Source organism: Schistocerca piceifrons, chromosome X, assembly GCF_021461385.2.
Source record: "Schistocerca piceifrons isolate TAMUIC-IGC-003096 chromosome X, iqSchPice1.1, whole genome shotgun sequence".
Lineage (NCBI taxonomy): Eukaryota > Metazoa > Arthropoda > Insecta > Orthoptera > Acrididae > Schistocerca > Schistocerca piceifrons.
Genome location: NC_060149.1, coordinates 553,295,159 through 553,319,976, shown reverse-complemented (window position 1 = coordinate 553,319,976; position 24,818 = coordinate 553,295,159). Strand labels below are relative to the sequence as shown.

The 24,818-nt window shown below is 41.9% G+C and overlaps 1 protein-coding gene across 3 annotated transcripts in view; it reads left to right on the top strand.

The window, feature by feature from the left end:
• LOC124721331 (syntaxin-binding protein 5) overlaps positions 1-24,818 on the top strand; it is a 1,049,372-nt gene that overhangs the window by 818,879 nt on the left and 205,675 nt on the right. For all 3 annotated transcript variants that reach the window (XM_047246245.1, XM_047246244.1, XM_047246243.1), the window contains exons 12-13: positions 23,157-23,323; positions 24,253-24,448. In XM_047246245.1, coding sequence (XP_047102201.1) covers positions 23,157-23,323; positions 24,253-24,448 — 363 coding nt within the window. The remainder of the gene's footprint in view (positions 1-23,156; positions 23,324-24,252; positions 24,449-24,818) is intronic.

Sequence of the window (24,818 nt, the reverse complement as noted above, 5' to 3'; positions counted from 1 at the left end):
GTTGTAAAATTATATCTGTAGAGTCATTCAAAGAAAGTCTACACTTAGTAATATGGAAGCACCCCAATCACACAGTACTAGTTAGCAGTGACTTCAATCTCCTGAATATAGATTAGGATATCTATGAATTGATTGCAGATGGGACGGTTAGTCTTGTGAAATAGTTTTGAACACATTTTCTGAAAACTGTCTTAGTTAGTTCGAAAAGCTACATACACTGCAAATGTTTTACACCTCATAACTATAAACAGGCCAGACCTTATCGACAGTATAAGTATAGAGACAGGGATTAGTAATCCTCATGTCATCATAGTGATGATGGTTATTAAATATAATAAATCCATTAAGAAAGCTAGGACAGTTGTTACTCTGGAATGAGCATCTAAGGAGTTGTTAGCATCCTACTTAGAAGCAAATGGACATTATTTGCACTCCTGTCCAGAAAATACAGAACACCTTGAGAGACTAGAGACAGGAAGTTCATATTCACTGGACATGTACATTAGTATGTTCTGCAGAAACAATTAGTATTTGAACCATGTCGTCCGGCATGTTCAAGGTCAACATCGAAGTCGCGACGCAACAGTACATACTGGTAAAATGTGCCTGCAGCTCTCGTTGTCTGTATGAACCAAAGGTAATTGATCAGTATGATTTGAGCAGTTGTGCAGGATGCCTTGCAGACATATGGGCAAACCATACCACCAAATGAGGTGAGTTTGAAAGAGGGCATATTATTGGTGTGAGAGATTGTGATGCATCCATCTGAGAAATTACTGCTCATGTTGAACAAAGTATTTCAGCAGTGCAATGGGTGTGTGCAAAATTGTTTATGGAAGGCCGTAGAACGTGTCAAAATGGGTCAGGTTGCACCACCCAGCCCACCTCCAACAAGAAGTTCGACACCTCATCTGAATGGCATTGCAGTCAGATCTGAATCCTCCTCAGCTCTGGTGCAACTATGGAAAAGTTAAACACATCATACACTATCAGGGGTGACAGTCTGTCACTGTTTATTATGGCATGGGTTGTGTGTGTTGTCCTATTCTCCATCTACTTTTGACTAATGTGCAGAAACATTATACCTGGCAGTGGCGTATGGAATGATGTCACTGGGGACAGGCATAGCATCACATAGAGTTTCCAGACAAATTCAAGTTCTGCTTGTTTTAAAATGATGGCCGCATTTTGGTTCACCGCAGTCAGGGGAGTGGCATCATAGTGACTGCATTCGAACAAGACATACAGAGCCAACTCGAGGTCTTACGGTGTGGTGTGCAACGGGGTACAACCCCAAATCATTGTTGATGCATGTCCAGGGCACTGCAACTGATTTGACTTATGTGTTTGACATCCTGCGACTTGTAGCCATACCCTTTGTACACGACACCCCAGGTGCTGTATTTCTGCAAGACAATGCATGGTCACATGTTGCTGCATGAACACATGCCTTCTTGGTGTCACAGGATGTCAGCCTTTTGCCCTGGCTGGCCACTTCACCAGACTTGTTGCCCATCGAAACTGTGTTGTGTATAACGAAATGACGAGTGCAGCACTGTGACCCAATGCCAACAACCACAGATGAACTTTGGAACCACGTGAATGCGGTATGGATAGCTATAACATAGCACCATATACATGTTAGTGCCATCACACATGGAAGAAGTTATCAGGGCCCATAGTGGACCCTGTGCCTTTTAGGCAACAGGACATATGCTGAACCAAGGTGATTGAAATGCTAATCTTCAGAACATACTAATGTAAATGTCCTGTGAATATGAACTTTCTATCTCTAGTCTTTCAAGGTGTTCTGTTTTTTTCTGAACATGAGTGTAGTTCCACTGTGATGGACATAGAGGAATTAAGGGCAAAGTTTATAAACTAATTGTAAACTGCACTCAGGAGAAGTGTGTGTGAAGAAAGTGAATTAAGGATGGAAAAGACCCACATGGTTTTATAACAAAAATTGTAAATTGCTGAGGAAACAGTGATTGTTGTGTACTCTGTTTGAAATAGGACACAAAAATGTCTATAGTCAATAGTTAGTTAGAATTCATGCATCTATAAAAAGATTGATAGCCAAAGCTTACAAAAAAACAACTTCCACTGTCATATGTTAGTGAAACTGGTTCTGTGTAAAATTACTGTGTCAAAACCTTCTATTCAGCCAGTCATCAAGCATTCTGGTTGGAAATAAAAGACAGCAAAAGGAAAGATGAAGTTTCAAATTTTGCTTCTAGAAAAGTATTCACCCAGGTGGATCATGGAGACATACCATCATTTGAATTTCACACACTCCAATATGCAGGACATAAAAATATGCATCTCTGGCACTGAGAAGCAATTGAAAATTTTGAAAACAAATAAGTTGCCAAGTCCAGATGGAATTCCAATTTGGTTTTACAGAGAGCACTCTTAGGCATTGATCCTATACTTAGTTTGAATTTATTGTGAATCTCTCTCCTAGTGTAAAGTCTCAAGTTACTGGAAAAAAGTGCAGGTGGCTCCTGTGTATTACAAGGGTAAAAAAATTGACCCATAAAATTACAGACCAATATCCATAATGTCACTTTGCTTCAGAATTCTTGAGCATATTTGGTGTGCAAGTATAATAAATATCCTTGAGACAGAAAATATTCTGTCTATGAATCAGCATGGATTTAGAAAGCATCACTCATGAGAAACTCAGCTAATCCTTTACTCAACCAGTATCCTGTGAACCATGGATGAAGGGCAACAGGGGATATTCCAAGATTTCTGAAAATTGTTTGGCACAGTGTCTCACTGCACAGTGTTAATGAAGGTCCAAGCATATGGAATAGGTTCTCTTATATGTAGTGGTTCGAAGACATTCTTAAGTAATGGAACCCAGTGCGTAGTCCTCAGTGTCGAGTGCTTATCAGAGATGAGGTTATAGGCAGGAGTACCATATTGAAGTGTGATACAACCACTGTTCTCAATATCCATAAACATGCCTAGTTAAGTGTTGTAGGTGAGTCACTGTAGGAGGACACAGTACGATAGACGGAATTCTGGTTCGAGCTGTCAGAGTTGGCAGTCATGCGTGCGTAAGGTGTGCTTGCTTGTGTGAAATTATATATTTTTTTCTTTTTTTCCACCGCCAGGCCTCAACCTTCGCTAATTTCAGGTTGCCGCCGCTCATACCTCACCTGTCTTTCAACAACATCTTTGCCTCTGTAATTCTGCCTCGACTGACATCTCTGCTGAAACTCTTTGCCTTTACAAATGTCTGCTTGTGTCTGTGTATGTGCGGTTGGATATGGGTGTGTGTGCGAGTGTATACCTGTCCTTTTTTCCCCCTAAGTCTTTCCGCTCCCGGGATTGGAATGACTCCTTACACTCTCCCTTAAAACCCACATCCTTTCGTCTTTCCCTCTCCTTCCCTCTTTCCTGATGAAGCAACCATTGGTTGCGAAAGCTTGAATTTTTTGTATATGTTTGTGTGTCTATCGACCTGCCAGCACTTTCGTTTGGTAAGTCACATCATCTTTGTTTTTGTGTGTGTGTTTTTGTGTTTGTGTTCATGTTCATGTTGCCCTTTTCTGAAGAAGGTGTTGGTCAAAAGCTAATGTGTGTGTGTCTTTTCATTAAGCCTGTCTGCAACTTAGTGTGTCATCATTATAGTGAGTGTTAATCAATTTTTTTCTTATATTGTTGATATTCCAACCTGGAGTTTCCTTGTTAGAATTCTTATTTTGTGTGATGAAGGACAGCTCGCTCTAAATCTAGAAATAAGGTAAGTTAATGCAGATGAGTAGGAAAAACCAAACCTATAATGTTCAGATACAGTATTAATGGTGTGCTGCTTGATATAGTCACATTGATTAAATATCTGGGCATAAAGCTACTAAGTGATATAAAATAAAGTAAGCATAGATTGGTAGCAGTGAAGGCCAATGGTTGTTTTCAGTATATTGGGGGAATTATAGGAATATGTAGCTAATCTTTAAAGGAGACCACGTACAGAAAGTTGGTGTGGCTCATTCTTGAGTACTGCTCTATTATTTGGGATCCACAGCAGGTTGAATTAAAAGCAGACATTGAAGCAATTCAGAAGCATGTTTCTATATTTGTTATAGCAAGTTTGACCAGCACGAGAGTTTCACAGTAATGCTCTGTGAACTCAAATGGGAATCGCTGGAGGGAAGATGAAGTTATTTTTGCGAAACACTGTTGAGAATATTTAGAGAACCAGCAATTGCAGCTGACTCCTGAACAAATCTGCTGCTACCAATGTACATTTTGCATAAAGACCATGAGGACAAGATGAGAAATATTTGACGTCATACAGAAGAATATAGTCAGTCATTTTTCTGGCACTCTGTTTGTGAATGGAACAGGAAAGAGACTGATTAGTAGCAATACAAAGTACCCTCTGCCAAGCACCATGTGCTTGCTTGCAGTGTGTGTATACAAATTTTCCAATGATCTATACAATAAAAAGACCTTAACCGTTTTATGCAGCAGAACTTATTATTGTACTTAAAGTATGAGAAAAGGGGAGAATACAAAAAGAAAGAAACAAAAATACTTCAAAAAATTCAGGGCCCAAAAACAGATAAAAATGGAAACAACAAAAGCTTTCTGTTGTGACTCGCCGATCATTCAAAGCGCCGCCGCGCAATTACGCACGTCCACGTCCTCTACGTGTGGCGCTGTCTGCCAGCCATGCAGCAGCTGCGCCATCTAAGCGGCCAGCTGAGCAGCAGCCTCCAGACTGGGACTCAGTGCTCATTCGAATGCTAACGTGTACACATGTCTTGCTTCTCAACTTACTCTGTGACTTATATGTGTTGTGTCGTTCTGAAATATATGTGTTAAACTTGACATTGTAACAATTGGCGACGAGGATGGGATTTTTCCTTTTCACCGTTGACCCACAAGGTTCCATGGCTACTGTCGAACAACTATTGCAAAATCTCCTTGAACAGCAAAAGCTTCTAACAGCGGCGAATCGCGATTTCGTTGCGGCGTCAAATGCGGGGCATTTCTCGTCGTTGGCTATACCTCCTTTTCCTCCTTACGACTAGACGGCGGAAGACTGGTCTGATTATGAAAAATGTCTTCAACAGCACTTCTTGGCGTTTCATGTCATGGACGAACCATGTAAGTCTCTGTTCCTTTCCTGGATTTCACCTCAAATATATCGGTTGTTGTCGCAATTGGCTCCTTTGAAGGATCCTGCATCTTTGTCCTTTGCTGAAATGTGCTCACTTCTGTCTGTCTATTTTCAAAAGCAAACGCATGTGGTAGCCTCTCGTGTTGCCTTTTATTGTTGTCAAAAACAGCCACATCAATCCTATCGCGCTTGGGCTGCTGAACTTCACGGCCTCAGTCGAAAGTGTCAATTTGTTACTGACGTTCACAAAGAATCCTATGCCGATTCCATGGTATGAGATGCTATTATCCGATCGGTGCCCAACAAAGAAGTTCGGCAATGTGCCCTTCAGTTGGCAAATCCGACTCTAGATGAAGTTCTCTCCATTGTGCAGTCTTTTGAAATTTCTCACGCCGCTGGGGTGCAAATAGAGGCATGGGGTGATGTCGGGGAAATACAACCTCTGTGCGCTGTTGACGACATGTGCAGCGCGTCCCTGCCGGCCGACGTGGCCGCACTGCGCTCCCACATGCAGCCTCGGCCTAGCCATAAACAACCTGCTAAGAAACTGTAGCAAAACTCCCGGCAACTTCCTTCATGTCCGCGGTGTTTTACGAAACATTCACGCGAGGATTGTCCCCAACATTGGGCTGTGTGTCACAATTGCAAAAAGAAAGGTCATGTGTCTTCCATTTGCAAATCCGACCGCATACATGATGTTCATGAACATGACGCTGATTCTGATTCTGTGTTGTCTGTCAATTGCACTTCTTCCCTTTCAGGGGAGTTATTCCTCACTGTCCAAATCCTTGGTCGAGATGTTCGCATGCAAGTGGATACCGGTTCTGCTGCCACTATAATTAATTCTCAGATGTATCTTCAGTTGGGTTCTCCACTCCTGTCACCTGTCACTCGGCAATTACGGACGTACAATAAACAGAAGATTTCTCTCTTGGGACAGTTTAATGCAGAGGTATCTTACAAATGCGTCGTTTGCACTGTTCCCTTATTTGTGGTCGACCAGAGCAACGCAGATAATCTTTTTGGTTTCGATGCCTTTCACGTTTTTGGGTTCTCCCAAGGTGACTCTGTCAATATTGTCTCTGATGCTATTTCTTATGCTCAACTGGATTCCTTGTCGACGACATTTTCGTCCCTTTTTCTCCTGGGTTAGGCCGTGCAAACGACTTTGAAGCTCATATCACGCTCAAACCCACTGCTCGGCCTTAGTTTTTTCAGGCTCGGCCCATTCCTGTGGCCCTTCATGATCGGGTAAAATGGGAGTTGGATCGTCTCACTACTTCAGGGGTCTTGCTTCCTGTCACTTCCAGTGAGTGGTCCTCTCCTGTCGTTGTCGTTGCTAAGCCAAATGGTGATATTTGTCTCTGTGGCGATTTCAAAGCCACTGCAAATGCTCAATGCCTCATCGACACTTACCCTATGCCCTGTCCTGAAGAACTGTTCACTAAACTTGCTGGAGGCCAGTATTTTTCTAAAATTGACCTGTCAGAAGCTTATCAACAACTTCCCCTCGATGCTGCTTCCGGCAGTTTCTGGTCCTTAACACGCCTTTCGGCCTCTATCAATACCAACGCTTGCCATTTGGGGTTGCTAGTGCCCCTGCTCTCTTTCAGCGATTCTTGGAACAATTATTGCTCCCTGTCCCTGGGTGTATCAATTACATGGATGACATTGTTGTCACTGGCTCCACCACTGAAGAACATCTTCAAAATCTCCGCACACTTTTTCATGTCTTACAGACTGCCGGTCTTAAGTGTAATCTTCAGAAATCACAATTTTTTCAGGTATCTATCACCTACTTGGGGGTTTCAACTCTCTCGGGATGGTATTCGTCCGCTTCAGCAAACTGTCACTGCGATCGATGCCCTTCCTTGCCCTACGTCTGTTAAGGAACTGCAGGCCTTCTTGGGGAAAATAGCATACTATCACAAGTTTTTACCGTCTGTGGCTTCAGTGGCTCAGCCGTTGCATCGCCTGTTGCATAAAAACGTGCCTTTTCACTGGTCTGCGTCATGCGAAGCGGCTTTCCAGAAATTGAAGACTATGCTGAAACAGGCCCCGTGCCCGGCTACTTATCGACCTGGCCAACATCTTGTTCTTGCCACAGATGCCTCCCAATACGGGGTTGGTGCAGTCCTTGCGCACCGTTTTGGAACAACCCATTGCTTATGCCTCCAAAACGCTCATGGATGGCCAACAAAAGTATTCTCAAATTGAGAAAGAAGCTTTGGCCATTATTTATGCTCTTCATAAGTTTGGTGTTTTTCTCTATGGCTCAAAATTTCATCTTGTTACGGATCACAAACCACTTGTTTCCTTGTTTCATCCATCAACGTCACTTCCTGACAAGGCTGCACACAGCCTCCAATGTTGGGCTCTTTACTTGTCTCGTATCAATTATGAGATTCATTTCCGGCTGACAGCTCAATATGCGAATGCTGATGCTCTGTTTCGCCTTCCCATGGGTCCTGATCAGGCATTCGATAGGGATGAACTTTTGTGTTTCCACCTGGATGTTGCAGAGCAGCGGGTTGTGGACGGGTTCCCCATCACTGGGGACAGGCTGGCGGCTGCTACGGGTTCTGACCCTACCCTCTCCCAGGTTTTACGCTGTATTCAGAAGGGTTGGCCAGATCGCCCATCCGCTAAGACTTCTGATCCATTGCGGAACTACTACGCTTTGCGCAACCGCCTCACGGCTAGGGATGGTGTTATCCTCCTCTCCACTGACAATGCTTCGCCGCATGTTGTGGTATATGCATCTTTGCGTGCTTCGGTCTTGCGCCTCCTTCACCAAGGGCACTGGGGTGTGTCTCGCACAAAATCTCTGGCGCACGTCATGTGTACTGGCCTGGCATCGACTCTGAAATAGCACACATGGGCGCTGCCTGTGGCCCTTGTGCATCACAGGCCGCTGCCCCGAAGTCATCTTTGTCACCGTGGCTTTCGCCCGAGAAGCCCTGGCAGCGCATTCATGCTGACTTTGCGGGACCCTTTTTAGGTACTTATTGGCTCCTTGTAATTGACGCCTACTCTAACTTTCCTTTCATTGTCCGTTGTACATCGCCTACCACCGCGGCAACCACCAGTGCTCTCCCCCACATTTTTTCTTTGGCAGGCCTCCCCTCTACTCTTGTTACCGATAATGGTCCGCAATTTGCCTCTTCCTAATTTGCGGATTTTTGTGCTCGTCACGGCGTTATGCATGTCACGGCCCCGCCGTTCCATCCATAATCCAACGGTGAGGCTGAACGACTGGTCCGCACATTTAAGGCTCAGATGCGGAAACTTCTGACTTCTTCTGCTGCTGATGATGCACTTCTCCAGCTTCTGGCGTCTTACCGTCTCACTCCCATGGGCGACCACAGCCCGGCTGAGCTCTTACATGGCCGACAGCCCCGCACGCTACTTCATCTTCTGCGGCCTTCCACCTCAGAGCCGCGGGTGCCTTTACTTGGCCGGTTCACCACCGACGACCTCATCTGGGTACGGGGATACGGCAGGAGGCCAAAATGGAGCCCGGGCCTCATCTTAAGACACCGTGGCAGATGCCTGTATGAAATCCAGATGGACACGGGTGTTGCAGTGCGTCATTCGGACCAGTTTCGGCCTCGTGTGCCAGCAACACCTGTTCCGAATGCCGCTACACCATCTTTGGCTCTACCTGACGCTCGGGATCTTGGCATATCTCAATACTCCCAACGCAGCCCCCTCACCGTCATCGCGAAGCCAGCACAAGAACGGACACCACCAGGAGACGTGCCCATACAGGAACCGGATGACCATCCTCTGTCAGAGTAAATCTACTCGCCTCCTCCTCCAACGGACGCCAACACATCGCCCATGTCTCCTGTCATATCAACTGGACTTGCCGCAACGGGCAGATTGATGCATGGGGCCCCAGCAGATTCGACCCCTACGTCTCCTGTCATCTCGACCCGTTATCATCGGGGACAGTTCTGTCCGTACAGGAAGCCTCCTCCTCGAGACTTTACGGTGAGTCAAACAACGCCTATGGACGTTAGCCATCTCCAGGACACCTCCATCAAGACCAGTGCAACAATTTCAAAGGGGGGAAAAGTGTTGTGAGTCGCCGATCATTCAAAGTGCCGCCGCACAATTACGCGCGTCCTCTATGTGCGGCGCTGTCTGCCAGCCATGCAGCAGCTGCGCCACCTAAGCGGCCAGCCGAGCAGCAGCCACCAGACTGGGACTCAGTGCTCATTCGAATGCTAACGTGTACACATGTCTTGCTTGTCAACTTACTCTGTGACTTATATGTGTTGTGTCGTTCTGAAATATATGTGTTAAACTTGACGTTATAACACTTTCAAACACAATTCTGAAAAACATGTGGCACACTCTTCCTGCTTAGATTCTGTGCTAGGCTAGGCACAATTTCCTAGTTGTGTACTTGAGGGCTGAAAACTGCAAGCTTTCCCTAAATGTGTCAAGTGTGCCTTCACATCAGAGGATGATACCCAGGTAGCTGATCATGTGTAGGTTACACACAAAGGTCTTTTAGTCTAGGTACCTCTCCACCCAGTCTACATGTTGATAACTGTAGGGGTACCAGGAATGTCAATGTAAAATCCTAGTGATTAACTGTTGAAACATTCACAACATAGTGCCAGAGTTTGAAGCTCTTCTAGAAAGGAGTGTAAGTTGCATAACACAAGGAAGTTAGTTAAAAACTGAAACTGACAGCAGTGAGAATTTTGAGGAAAATCTAAGTTTATTTCAAAAGGCTAGGCTAATGGTAAATGGATGTGGTGTATTTGTCACAGTAGACAAGAAACTCAAATTTACCATCATATACAGGGTTATTACAAATGACTGAAGCGATTTCACAGCTCTACAATAACTTTATTATTTGAGGTATTTTCACAATGCTTTGCACACGCATACAAAAACTCAAAAAGTTTTTTTAGGCATTCACAAATGTTCGATATGTGCCCCTTTAGTGATTCGGCAGACATCAAGCTGATAATCAAGTTCCTCCCACACTCGGCGCAGCATGTCCACATCAATGAGTTCGAAAGCATTGTTGATGCGAGCTCGCAGTTCTGGCACGTTTCTTGGTAGAGGAGGTTTAAACACTGAATCTTTCACATAACCCCACAGAAAGAAATCGCATGGGGTTAAGTCGGAAGAGCATGTAGGCCATGACATGAATTGCTGATCATGATCTCCACCACGACCGATCCATCGGTTTTCTAATCACCTGTTCAAGAAATGCCGAACATCATGATGGAAGTGTGGTGGAGCACCATCCTGTTGAAAGATGAGGTCGGCGCTGTCGGTCTCCAGTTGTGGCATGAGCCAATTTTCCAGCATGTCCAGATACACGTGTCCTGTAACGTTTTTTCGCAGAAGAAAAAGGGGCCGTAAACTTTAAACCGTGAGATTGCACAAAACACGTTAACTTTTGGTGAATTGCAAATTTGCTGCACGAATGCGTGAGGATTCTCTACCACCCAGATTCGCACATTGTGTCTGTTCACTTCACTATTAAGAAAAAATGTTGCTTCATCACTGAAAACAAGTTTCACATTGAACGCATCCTCTTCTATGAGCTGTTGCAACCGCGCCGAAAATTCAAAGCGTTTGACTTTGTCATCGGGTGTCAGGGCTTGTAGCAATTGTAAACAGTAAGGCTTCTGCTTTAGCCTTTTCCGTAAGATTTTCCAAACCATCGGCTGTGGTACGTTTAGCTCCCTGCTTGCTTTATTCGTCGACTTCCGCGGGCTACGTGTGAAACTTGCCTGCATGTGTTCAACCGTTTCTTCACTCACTGCAGGCTGACCCGTTGATTTCCCCTAACAGAGGCATCCAGAAGCTTTAAACTGTGCATACCATCGCCGAATGGAGTTAGCAGTTGGTGGATCTTTGTAGAACTTTGTCCTGAAGTGTCGTTGCACTGTTATGACTGACTGATGTGAGTGCATTTCAAGCATGACATACGCTTTCTCGGCTCCTGTCGCCATTTTGTCTCACTGCGCTCTCGAGCGCTCTGGCGGCAGAAACCTGAAGTGCGGCTTCAGCCGAACAAAGCTTTATGAGTTTTTCTACGTATCTGTAGTGTGTCGTGACCATATGTCAATGAATGGAGCTACAGTGAATTTATGAAATCGCTTCAATCATTTGTAATAGCCCTGTAAATAGAAACTGCATATGACCAAGACCTGTGCAAGACTCCGTATCAAGGGTAGGCATAAACTGATAATTGGATCTCTATCAACCACCACACTCACCTCCAGATGTAAATGAGAACTTCGGAGAAATCCGTAGTTAACTTGTATGTAAGTTCCCCATTTATACTGTCATCATCAGAAAAGACTTTGTTCAGATAAAAAGAAAGTGTACAAAAAGCTTTTACAGCTTAGACTGCAATTTACATTAGACAATTGAAACATGATTACTAGTTTTGGTTGTGTATAACAAAAATCTTGACCTCTGTAAACAAACAGAAGTGTCTATTTTCTAACGTAAATTGCAATCTAGGTAGTAAAATTTTTTTGTATATTTTTATTTTATTGTAGTGATTTTTATTAAGACTGCTGCCTCCTTTTCTGTTAACATCAGGCTTCTCAAAGAAAAGGTTTTAATCATCCAATCAAACCCACATCCAACTATCCTGATTTAGGTTTCCCATGATTTCCCTAAATTGCTCTAGGCAAATGCCAGGGCGGTTCCTTTGAAAAGGCATATTTGATTTTCTTCCCCATCCTTGCTGAGCTTCTGCTTCATCTCAAATGGCCCTGATGTTGAGGGATGTTAAACCCGAATCTTCCTCCTTTGAGTAATCCAACAATGAATTGGGAAAATTACAGTTTATGTGATGGACATAACTAGAAGCTCTATGAAACAATGAAATAAAATGCATTCCTAAGAACTGCCTAGAACAGTTTGTTTGGAAGCCGACCCATGATGGAAATATGTTGAATGTAATAGCAACAAGTAGATCTGAATTCTTTGAGGATGTCCATATTGGAAATGGTATCAGCGACCATGAGGCAGTCGTAGCAATAATGATTACCAAAGTACAAAGAGCTACTACAACTAGTAGAAGAATTTGTATGTTCAGAAAACTAGGTAAAGAAGCAGTAGTGTCATAACTCAGTGAGGAATTCTAAACATTTAGCTCTGGAGATGAGCATGTAGAAGAATTGTAGCTAAGTTTAGAAGAATAGTTGACCACGCACTTGATAATATGTATCTAGTAGAACACTTCATTATCGGAGGGACCCCCCAGTGGTATACTTTCACTGGAAAGAAGCTTCTAAAGAAACCGAGACTAGTGTGTAATATGTATAAAACAAAGCATACACTAGAGGTATGGAGATACTCAACTAGAAAAATACTAACAAAAGAACTCTCATAAAATTCAAACAAATTCTGGTCATATGTAAAGGTTGTTTGTGACACCAAAGTTTGTGTCAAGCCAGTTATGAATGAGATGGCAACTGAAATTGAGGGTAGCAAAGCCAAAGTGGAGTCACCGAACTCTGTTTTTAAATGTTCCTTAACAAATGAAAATATAGGTGTATCACTCCAATTTAATCCTAGCACCACTGCAAAGATGGATGATATAAATGGCAGTGTTAGTGGTGTTGATAAACAGCTGAAATTATTAAAACTGAGCAAAACTCAAGGAGCAAATGAATTTCTATGAGTGTACAAAATTTGTGGCTAAGCCAGCCCGTCTTGAAATCATAATGTACCATACATCTCTCGAACAAAAAACTGTGGCCAGTAGTTTGATAAAAGCACAGGTCACACCCATCTGCAAGAAGGGTTATAGAAGTGATCCACAAAACTAATATTCTAGGTACCCATTTTTTGTAGAATCTTAGAACATATTCTGAGCTCAAATGTAATGATGTTTCTTGAACAGAATGCCTTTCTCCATGAGAACATGGATTATGTTAATCCACCTTGCAATTTCCTCACATGACATCCTGAAAGCTGTGGATCAAGGCTGTCAAGTGTATGCAGTATTTGTTGATTTCTGAAAAACATTTGACTTGATACTACACTTATGCTTATTATCAAAAGTGTCACTGTATGGGGTATCAAATGAGACTTGTGACTGCATTTAGGATTTCATGGTAGGGAGGATGTAACATGTTGTCTTGGATGGAAAGTCTTAAACAGATACACATCTGCATCTACACATACACTCCGCAAGCCACCTCACAGTGTATGGCAGAGGGTACTCTGTGTTCCTCCCTCCTTTTACTGTTCCAGTTGTGAATGGTTCTTGGGAAGGAAGATTGTTGGTAAGCCACCATGTGGGCATGAATCTCTCTGATTTTATCTGCATAGTCATTCTGTGAGAAATACATGGAAGGAAGCAATATATTGGTTGACTCTTCTAGGAACCTACACGCTTGTAAATTTAACAGTAAGCTACACCATGATGCAGACCACCTCTCTTGTGTTGCCTGCCACTGGAGGTGACTGAGCATCTGACTGACACTTTACGCTTACTTACATTTAGTGAAATGTACCACTGTTCTTTGGATCTTCCCTATTTCCTCTATAAACCTCAGATTGACGAGTAATATTCAAATATTGATCAAATGAGTGTTTTGTAAGCTACCCCATTCTTGACCTAAAAACTTAAGAGTACAATATCCTTAACATCAGTTTGCTGCAAATTTCTTGAACATATTTTCACTTCAGAAATAGTAAATTTCCTTGAGATGGAAAATATTCTGTCCAAAAATCACCACAGTTTTAAGAGAGCATCACTCATATGAAACTAAAGCATGCTGTTCCCTCAAATGATGTCCTGTGAGCATTAGATGAAGGGCAACAGGTAGATTCCATGTTCCTAGATTTCCAAGAAGCGTTTCACACTGCAGACTGTTTTGAAGGTATAAGCATACAGAATAGGTTCCCAGATAATGAGTGCCCCAAAGATGCCTTAAGTAATATAACTCAGTATGTTGTCTACAACAGTGAGTGTTCATCAGAGACAAGAGTATCAACAGGAGTGCCGCAGGTAAGTGTGATAGGGCTGCTTTTATTTACTATATTCCATATTTTAAGGACTATGAGATGCCATTGATTACAAGACGTGCCTTAATTTTTAAGCAGCTTTTAAGAAAATAACATTTTTACCATTTTTATTATTATATTGCACATCTAGGCTGAAAAGATTCTTAGTTTATAAAACTGAACTGACCTTCAGAATCTCTGAAAATTGTCATCTGAACTTTCCTCTTCTTCTGCTCCTCCTGCTCCTCCTCCTCCTCCTCCTCCTCCTCCTCATCCTCTTTGTCATCATCATTGTCCCCTTCATATATAAGATGGTCTTCATTGCCATAAGGAGCATTACTTATGCCACACTTCTTGAAATATTTAACAATAATGTCTTCTCTCACTCTAGATCATGACTGTTTTCTCCACTGGCACACTTTTTTGACTGTAGGTTATTTTAAAGCTCCCCTCCACATGAATTCATGTTGGGTTTCAAGTATCATCTGTTTCTTCAATTACTCTCTCACATACACTTTAAATGGTTTATTTACCAAGGCATCAAGAGGCTGTAGTTGTGGAGTAAGTCATCTCAGAATAACAGCAAGATCTGTATTGCCGTGTCTCAGTTTCTCTTTCACAGAATTTTTTGAATGACTACTAAACTGATCTAGCACAAGAAGAGAACTCTTCTTCAATAAAGTACATTTCCATCTCTCCCACTCTCTGTTAATCCATAATTTCATACCAGCCCCATCCATTCAATCCTTGTACATGAACACCACCACCTGCTGGTATTTCAGAAGGTTTCGGCATTGTTTTGGACTTGAAAATGGTCATTGGATTAAGTTTAATACTGTCAGCGCAATATGTAAGGACAGCAGTATAATGCATTTTTGCATGTCCCCTTGTTTTTATAGTTACAGTTTTAGCACCTTCCATCGCAACTGTTCTGTTACTCGGCACATCAAATCTCAGAGGAGTTTCATCCATATTTGCTATTTGGCTTAGTTCCACACTGCTTTTCTTTCCACGTTGAACAATAAAGCGATGGAAAGAGAATATTTTGTCTTCATACTCTTGTGACATTCTCTGCTAAGTTCCATTGTAGTGCTAGCTTACGACCATGTATTTGAATCATTTTTGTATTAATTCCAATGCCATTTTGACGTGTCCTTCAATCCATTTCAGTACGTCATCTTCCAGTTTTGGCCATTTTGCTGTTCACACATTTAGTCTTCCTCATTTTTTCAGTTCTTCTTTACTAGCTTGCCAATTGTGTATGGTTGTTTCTGTTGGTGGAAGGCTGAAATACTGCTCAGTTGCTCTGATGATGATGATGATTATTATTATTATTATTATTATTATTATTATTATTGGTTTGTGGGGCACTCAATTGCACAGTCATCAGTGCTAGTCAGTTGCCCTGTTTCCATGTTCTTCTGCATATGCTATTATATTCAATTTATAGCCCACATCATATGAATACCCTTTATTTTTTCCATTAGGAAACTAGCTACTAACAAAAATATTGTACTGTTACTGATAACACAAATCACTTTCAATTCCAATTCACTGGCACTGTAGACTGCAATGATTCTTCATACGCTGGACAGTGTTGTGGGTTTGTGATGGCAGGGTGGGAGGGGGACAGTGTTTGCAAGCTTGTTAATCCCTGCAAATCATTTTCGTCACATCGGTGCACTGCTGCTACCAGTTGAATCCAATGTTGCCCAATAGAGATTGGTTTCCTGAGGTATCGAATATATGGCCATTTTTAAGACTGGCAGGATGAATTTTGGTGGCAATTTTTCTAAAAAAAAAAAAAAAAAAAAAAGTGCATCTCGTAGTCCACAAAATGTGGTACATAAATGATCTATTGGAAGGGGTAAGCAGCTGTCTGCTGCTGTTTGCTGATGGTACTGTGGTGTAATGAAAGGTGTCATCATTGAGTGACTGTAGGAGGATACAATGTGACTTAGACAAAATTTATAGTTGATGTGATCACTGGAAACTTGCTCTAAATGTATAAAAATGTAAGTAAATGCAGATGAATAGGAAGGTTGGTTGGTTGGTTGATTTGGGAGAGGAGACCAAACAGTTAGGTCATCAGTCTCATTGGATTAGGAATAGATTGGGAAGGAAATCAGCCATGCCCTTTCAAAGGAACCATCCCAGCATTTGCCTGAAGCGGTTAGCAAAATCATGGAAAACCTAAATCAGGATGGCTGGATGTGGGTTTGAACCATCGTCCTCCCGAATGAAAGTCCAGTGTGCTAACTGCTGTGCCACCTCACTCAATGACAAATAGGAAAAAAATAAAAATACAGAATGTTCAAGTACAGAATTAGTAATGTGCTCACTGACACAGTCACGTCAGCTAAATATCTAGGCATATGAAGCAATATGAAGGGTGGTGAGCATGAAGGATCATAGTAGGGAAGGCAAATAGTTGAGTTCAGTTCATTGGGAGAATTTTAGAAAAGTGTGGGTCATCTGTAAAGAAGACCACACACATGAGGTCTGTCTAAAAAGTATCCAATCTTCGATTTTCCCACACAAAATAGAGACGATAGGGCGGCACCACTGTACACAGTAAAGGAAGAGACCTTCATGCGCATGCGTGAATTTTATCCCAGCCTTCCAGCATTGCCAGTTGGTCACTGAGTGAGGTGCTACACAACGTGTTTGTTGGATTACTGATTCCCTCAGGATGACTGAACATGTTGAGCAAAGATACTGCATCAAATTTAGTCAAAAGCTTGGTGATTCTCAAAGCGAAACAATTAGTAAGATTCAGCAGGTGTTTGGAGAAGATGCAATGGGTGTAACACAAATTAAGGAGTGGTTCAACTGATTCAAAAATGGCCGCACATCAGCGGAGAGTTACCAGCAGTCTGGCAGGCCCCAAACTGCTCGGAGTGTAGCTGTTGTTGAGAGGGTGCAAAGTTCGGTGATGCAGATCATCATTTGACTGTGCAGGAGATTGCCCAAGATGTTGGAGTGAGTAAAGATTCTGCACGTGCGATTTTGCATGATGATTTGAACATACACCGAATGGCTGCAAAATTCATGCCCAAGTTGTTGTCACCGGAATGAAAAGATCTCAATTTTGACGTTGCACAGGACCCTCTGGACACCACCAACACTGATCCTGGGTTTCTGAACACTGTGATAACTGGAAATGAGTCATGATTGCATGGCTATGACCTAGAAACATAAAGACAGTCGTTGCAATGGAACATCCCGAGTCTCCAAGGCTGAAGAAAGTACAGCAGGTGCGAAGCAAAATCAAGGTGATGTTGACTGTCTTATTTGATGTCCATGGAATTGTGCATCATGCATGTGCACTGGACAGACAGTGACAAAGGAGTACTATCAAGATGTTCTCCAGCAACTCTGTGACACAGTTCAGTGCGAAAGACCAGACATGTGGGCCGCGAAAAACTGGCAACTGCATCACAATGCCCCCGCACATTGCATCCCACTTCATCCAAAATTTCTTGGCCAAACATGGAATTACAGTCATTTGCTAACCTCCCTACTCTCCAGACATGGTTCCTTGCGACTTCTGGTTGTTTCCAAAATTGAAGACTCCACTGAAAGGATCCCGTTTCGAGAGTAAAGAAGAGATAATGCGGAACACAATGATGGAGCTGAACGCTATTCGAAAGGAAGACTTCCAGAAGTGTTTCCAGCAGTGGAAGGATTGGTGGGCTAAGTGTGTGCAAGCACAAGGGGCCTACTTTGAAGATGATTAGGGTTCCAACCCCGTCAGGTATTCGAAATATTTTTTCTGACCGAAGGGCGGATACTTTTTAGACAGGCCTTGTATAGGACACTTGCATGACCCACTGTTGACTACTGTTTGGATGTTTGGGATCTGCACAATGTTGGATTAAAGGAAGATATTGAAGCAGTTCAGAGCCATGCTGCTAGATTTGTTACCAGTAAATTCGATCAACATGCAAGTATTAAGGAGATGCTTCAGGAACTCAAATGGGAATCCCTGAAGGGAAGGTCTTTTGAAGGGACACTATTGATAAAATTTAGAGAACAAGCAACTGAAGCTCACTGTGGACACATTCATCTGCCACCAATGTACATTTTGGATAAGGATTATGAAGACAAGAGAAGTTAGGGCTCATACTGAAGCATATAGGTGACTGTTTTTCTCTTGCTCCATTTGCAAGTAGAACAGGAAAGGAAATGACTAGTAGTGTCACAAGGTACCTTCCATCATGCATCACAGAGTGCTTTGGAGAGTGTGTATTTAGGTGTAGGTGTACATTTCTTAAGGATTCATCAATTGAATCTCAGTATGGCATCTGGCACAACTATGATTAATTTTATGTGAACAATCTGCTTGAAATCACTCCATACATATACTCCTACATATTTTACTGAAGTAACTGCTACCAGCAAGCATTCTGCTATCCTGTAGTCATGGACTAATATGCCTTTCTATCTACATATACACAATACATTAAATTTGCTTATGGTGAGGGTAAGTTGCTACTCCTTGCACCAAGTGCAAATCCTCCGCAGGTCTTCCTGAATTTCACTCCAGTCCTTGCTTTGTCTTGCAATCTGTTATGTACCTGCAATGAAAACCAATTCTGAAACATTTCTAAAGAGTAAAAATCACTCCAAGTACATGTTTGCATGTGTATTTTGAACAATCTGTATCAGTTAATAAATATAATCTGTATAAGGACTATTAAAGCATAACATTAGTAGAACAAGGAGTCAAATACATAGGTACTCATATATTCAATAACTTACCAGAGCATATCGAAGGTCTTGTAAGTGATAAAGATTGATTTCAGAGTGAATTACAGAACTTCCTGTTGGCCAACTCCTTCTACTCCATCAATGAATATCCTCACAAGGATTATAGCTCATGTAGGTAGATTTGTATCATATCACATGCAAGCCTGCAGCAATAGAGTGTTCACATTTGTGTCAAAGTGAGAAATAAACATCTATAAAGCTGATAATGTTTTAGATTTACTACATATTTAATGTAAAGTTTGTAATGTTATTTCTCTGACCACTATCAAATTCCTACATACTCTTCTTCGTGTGTTTATTTTTTATTTATTTATCTTTAAGACAGAAACTCACAGTGAAACTTACATTTGTTGCAGCATATTCTAAAGCAAGTAAAACCCATGACAGACTGCTACACTTATTACATCTGCAGTTTGTCTTAAAGTAATTTTTACTATCTTCTCTTTGTGTGTCTAGTCTTCGTCTCCTGTCATTTCAGCATTTTGTAACATAGCCTTTGTTTTATTGTTCTTCTGTTCAGGTCCTTACTCCCTGTATCAAACCCAAAGTCTCCCCCTCTCTCTCTCTCTCTCTCTCTCTCTCTCTCTCTCTCTCTCCCTCTCCCTCTCCCTCTCCCTCTCCCCCCCTCCTCCCCTCCCCCACTCCCTCTACTACCCCTCTCCCCATCCCCCTCTCCCCATCCCCCTCTCCCCATCCCCCTCTCCCCATCCCCCTCTCCCCATCCCCCTCTCCCCTCCCCCCTCTCCCCTTCCCCCTCTCCCCTTCCCCCTCTCCCTCTCCTCTCCCCTCCCCCTCTCCCTCTCCCCCTCCCCCCTCCCCCTCCCCCCTCTCCCCCTCCCCCTCTCCCCCTCCCCCTCCCCCTCTCCCCCTCCCCCCTCCCCCCTCCCCCCTCTCCCCCTCCCCCCTCTCCCCCTCCCCCCTCTCCCCCTCCCCCCTCTCCCCCTCCCCCCTCTCACCCTCCCCCCTCTCACCCTCCCCCCTCCCCCCTCTCCCCCTCCCCCCCTCTCCCCCTCTCCCTCCCCCCTCTCCCTCTCCCTCCCCCTCCCCCTCTCCCTCCCCCCTCTCCCTCCCCCTCCCCCTCTCCCTCCCCCTCTCCCTCTCCCTCTCCCTCTCCCCCTCTTTTTCTATGTCATAGCCTTTAGCCGCCTACATACAAGGTAGTTATTGTATTTGTACTCTAAAAACACTCTTGGTGATAAGGGTGATGTGAGTGGCAGAGCTGAAACAAGTGTCATTAATGACATTGACTACTATTGATTGTTCCCTAATTTCTACCAACTTTAAGCAGCAGACAAAAATGTGTTTAATACTACTATAACTATGAAAACAAAAGCAATGCACCAAGTGAACTGATGAAATACAAATGTTAAATGTAACTGACTTTGAAATAACCACATTTATTAACATAACAATGAAAGTAATCAGTTATTGATAATATAATATATATGGATCTCTGTGTGTGTGTGTGTGTGTGTGTGTGTGTGTGTGTGTGTGTGTGTGTGTGTGTGTGTGTGTGTGTACTCTTCAGCCAACTTGTTCATTAATAGAATACTGTCATCAATTTTACATCTACATCTACATACTCTCTCTGCAAGCCATCACACACTGTGTGGTGGAGGGTACCCTGTACCACAACTAGTTATTTCCTTTCCTTTCCTGTTCCACTCGCAGATAGTGAGGGAAAAATAACTGTCTGTATGTCTCCATATGAGCCCTAATTGTTCATATGTTGTGTCTCTGGTCTGTATGTGAAATGAATGTTGGTGGCAATAGGGTCGTTTTGCAGTCAGATTCTAATGACAGTTCTCTAAATTTTCTCAGAAGTGTTCTTCGAAATGAGTGTCTGCTCCCCTCCACGAGTTCCCACTTGAGCTCCCGAAGCATATCTGTAACACTTGCGTGCTGATCTGACATACCGGTAACAAATTTAGGAGCTTGCCTCTGAATTGCTTTGATGTCTTCTTTCAGTCCAACCTGGTGCGAATCCCAAACACTCAAGCAGTACTCATGAATAGATCACATTGGCATCCTATATACAGTCTCCTTTACAGATGAGCTACACTTTCCTAAAATTCTCCCAATAAACTAAAGTTGACAGGTTGCCTTCCCTACCACAATCCTCACATGCCTCACATGCTTGTTCCATTTCATATTGCTTTGCAATGTTGTGCCCATATATTTAAATGGTGGGACTGTATCAAGCAGGACACTACTAATGCTTTAACAGAACATTACGGGTTTGTGTTTCCTACTCATCTACATTAACTTACATTCTTCTACATTAAGAGCCAGCTACCATTCAATACACCAACTATAAATGTTGTCTAAGTCATCTTGTATTAACGTACAGTCACTTATCATAAACACCTTCCTGTACATCACAGCATCATCAGTGAACAGCCACAGACTGCTGCCCACCTGTGTGCCAGATAATTTATGTGTATAGGAAACATCAGTGGTCCTATCACACTTCCCAGGGCGCTCTTGATTTTACACTGTCTCCGATGAACACTCGCCATTGAGTACAACATACTATAGATTCTGTTAAGAAGTCTTTGTGCCAGTCACAAATCTGGGAGACTATTGCATATACACATACCTTCAACAACAGTCTGCAGTGAGGTGGTACCATGTCGAATGCTTTTCAGAAATCTAGAAATATGTAAATTGTCTGTTGCCCTTCATCCATAGTTTGCAGTATAGCATGTGAGAAAAGAACAAGCTGGGTTTTGCATGAGCAAGGCTTTCAAACGTCATGCTGATTTGTGGACTTGAGCATTTTGGTCTCTAGGAAATTTATTATATTCAAACTCAAAATATGCTGTAAAACTCTGCAGCAAGGGGACGTTATTCACAAAGATACTGAAATACTAAAAAGATGGCTGCTGTCTTTCTCAAATTGTCTGTAAACTATTGAGTTTCATGTGCTTCTTAGCATTTAAATGGTGAGGGCAAACCTACAAGTTCTTGCCTTCACTTTACAAACGTTGAATGTACCAATTTCAGTCAATAATTAGAAGAGCAAAACAACGAGATCTGAAAATTGCTTTCAGAACATTTTCTGATGAGGTGGGTATTTCAGATCTCCATCCAAACATTGTAATTTAAGTTTCTAGGCAAAGGCTGGGATAATTCTTGATAAAAGGTTGTGCCCAGTTTCCTTCCTCATCCCTTCATAATCGAAGTTCTTGGTCGACCCTCCTACCTTTCAGTGACAGAAATATACACTCAAACTTGACTGCACTTGGTCAAGGAGGTTAGCAAAAATAGGCTCAGACTGTTGTGTGTAATATTAAAGTATAGATTGTTTGCAAGAGATGCAGAAGCAGATAGATTTGCAAATATGCTTTATGAATGGGGAATTGGAATCTTATCAAAAATGAAGCAGAAAAGCAAGGTTGAACTGGTGCTGACAGTTCTAAAACAATGATGTGTTATGATCAGCATTAAAAGTGAATACATTAAGTGAATGAATGTAGTGTGGTACATGCATTCTTCTAATTGCATTATTCTTAACACAACAAGCTATGCTATAGTTTTATGAGTATGAGAAATTTCATCAGTCAGATTCTTTGAACCTCAGTATCAGCAGCAGGCAATCTGACAGTTTTCTTCACAAGTCAGTTCTAACCAGTTAGTTAACTTTTACTTAAGTTTCACACAATTGCTTCTTACATCTATTTTCTCCTTTTGTGGAATCAATTTTCTGTTTTTCCTTGCATATAGTGTAGCCTGGATTTTGTGCACAGCACATGATGAACTTGTTATAATTTTGGTAGTTTTCTGTTCAGGCTGTTACTCTCCAGTTGGCTTCCAATCTATGTTCTTTGCTCTCCATTGGCTGCTGTATGTGAGGTACATTGGTACAGTTCTTTCTCTAACCAAGCTAAATGTTTGTTGATTATTTTCAGGACTTACCTTTCACTCTTCATGTTTAAAAGAAGATAGTGGTGAATTTCTATATGGTGGTGCACTAAACAGGATCACACTTGCAAATTAAAGAAAATAAATATATTTTGACAGATCTGACACTCATCTTTGGCTTATTATGCAGTTATTTGGCATACAAAATTATATAACATAAAATTTAATGAAAGAACTGCTCAGGAAGCAAAATATGCATCTCACGAAATAGTGTTCATCTATCAATTAACCAGTGTGCCATATAATGGCTCTATATAAAAAATGTCAAATATGGAGATATTAATGAGATTAAAAATGTTACTACTTCTTTCAGGGTTCTTCGGGCTCATCTACTGAATTTGCTACACCTTTGAAAGTGCGCCAAGGCCCACAGAAGAAACCACCTGGCTTCCAAGCACACCTAGTGTGCCTTACCCCCTGTGTCAATGGTGAACAACCATGCCAAATTACCTCACTTAGCATCAATTCATCTTACGGTCTGTAAGTACTGAGAAGCATAAGTTGATACAGTGAATTTGAAAATGTACCAAAGTTTCAATTTGTGGATAACAGTAATATACATAACAGTTGCAACTCCATTTCTTTTTTAATTTTAGGATTCTACATATTACTGATAAAGTAACTGCTCTATTATCTTAGGAAACACTATCGTAACTGCCTTCAGAGTATGAAAGGGAAATTTTATGGCCAGTGGATGTTAACATATGTAAACCTATTTCTCACTGCTTTCGCACAAGGGAGCATTAATCATTATTTAATTTCTGCTCCTTCATGGAAGCATTTGTCACTATGTTTGGATACACATTCATTACTGGTACCACATAATAGTATGCATGAAATTTTTTCATGGGATAGTCTATAGCAAATTATGCCTAAATTGCCCACTAATATGATCCGTCAGCACATTAATCAGATATGATTGCAGTTGCAAATAATTTGTTCACTTACCCCATAAGGCAGATTTTCAGGTCCACTGAAATTGTCATTTTCTGTAGTTACTTCAGTTACTACTACTTTCTCATAGTGTCTTGCCCTTGAAGATGACACTTCAAGAAGATACCTCATCAGTTGTGCCCGAGGAGCTAAATTTTCCTTTTAGTCATAAATCCTCTCAACTGTGTTTTTCCGTATTAGTAAAAAGGAGAAGTTCAGTTCAATTATCTGAAGCAACATTTTTGTGTTATGACATGCTACGAGCATAATAATAACAAAGTACTGTGGATAAGAGCAGACTTCTCTCATACTAGTGTGCTGAAACAGAATTATGTGTAGTGCATTCTGTATGTGATGTATGTTACAATTTTCCATTGTAAATACTATATTCTATCCATGCGGTGCTTTTTACCACTTTTAATATGCACATTATAATATATTAGAAAAGGTTGTCTTGACTGTTAACTCTTTCTCAGGATGGCTTATGGGACTGAAACAGGGATTGTTATCATTGACATTGTTCAGAAAACATGCCTTCTAAATATGGCTTCACCAGATCTATATGGCTCAGCAGATCCTTACCAGAGAGTGCCCAGATCTCCAAAACGAAACCCTGGTGAAAGCAATTCTCGTGAAGCAGATGAAAGATGTCGATCTCCCAGCACAGACCAGGTAGGTCCATAATTACTTCGTCTCATTATTGTGTTTGCTTGTGTTCTTGGTTACCAGAACATCAAAAATTCAAGATCCTTTGTTGATTGTCCACTGGAGGCAAATATTCTGATGATTAGAATTGTCATTTCTGTATGCATATTACAGTGGTATGATAACTGCACTACCTCATTCTGTGTAATCACAAATTACATTAAATGTGGTGAAAGTACCCCAAACAAAGCAAATATATATGTTAATGACTAAATGAGTGGTTGAATATGGGGCAAAAATTATAATGAACACCACCACATCACCATTCAAGTTATGGCACATAGGCAACAAAGCACTGTATAGAACTGAAAATTGGACTGGATTTGGATTATTTTGC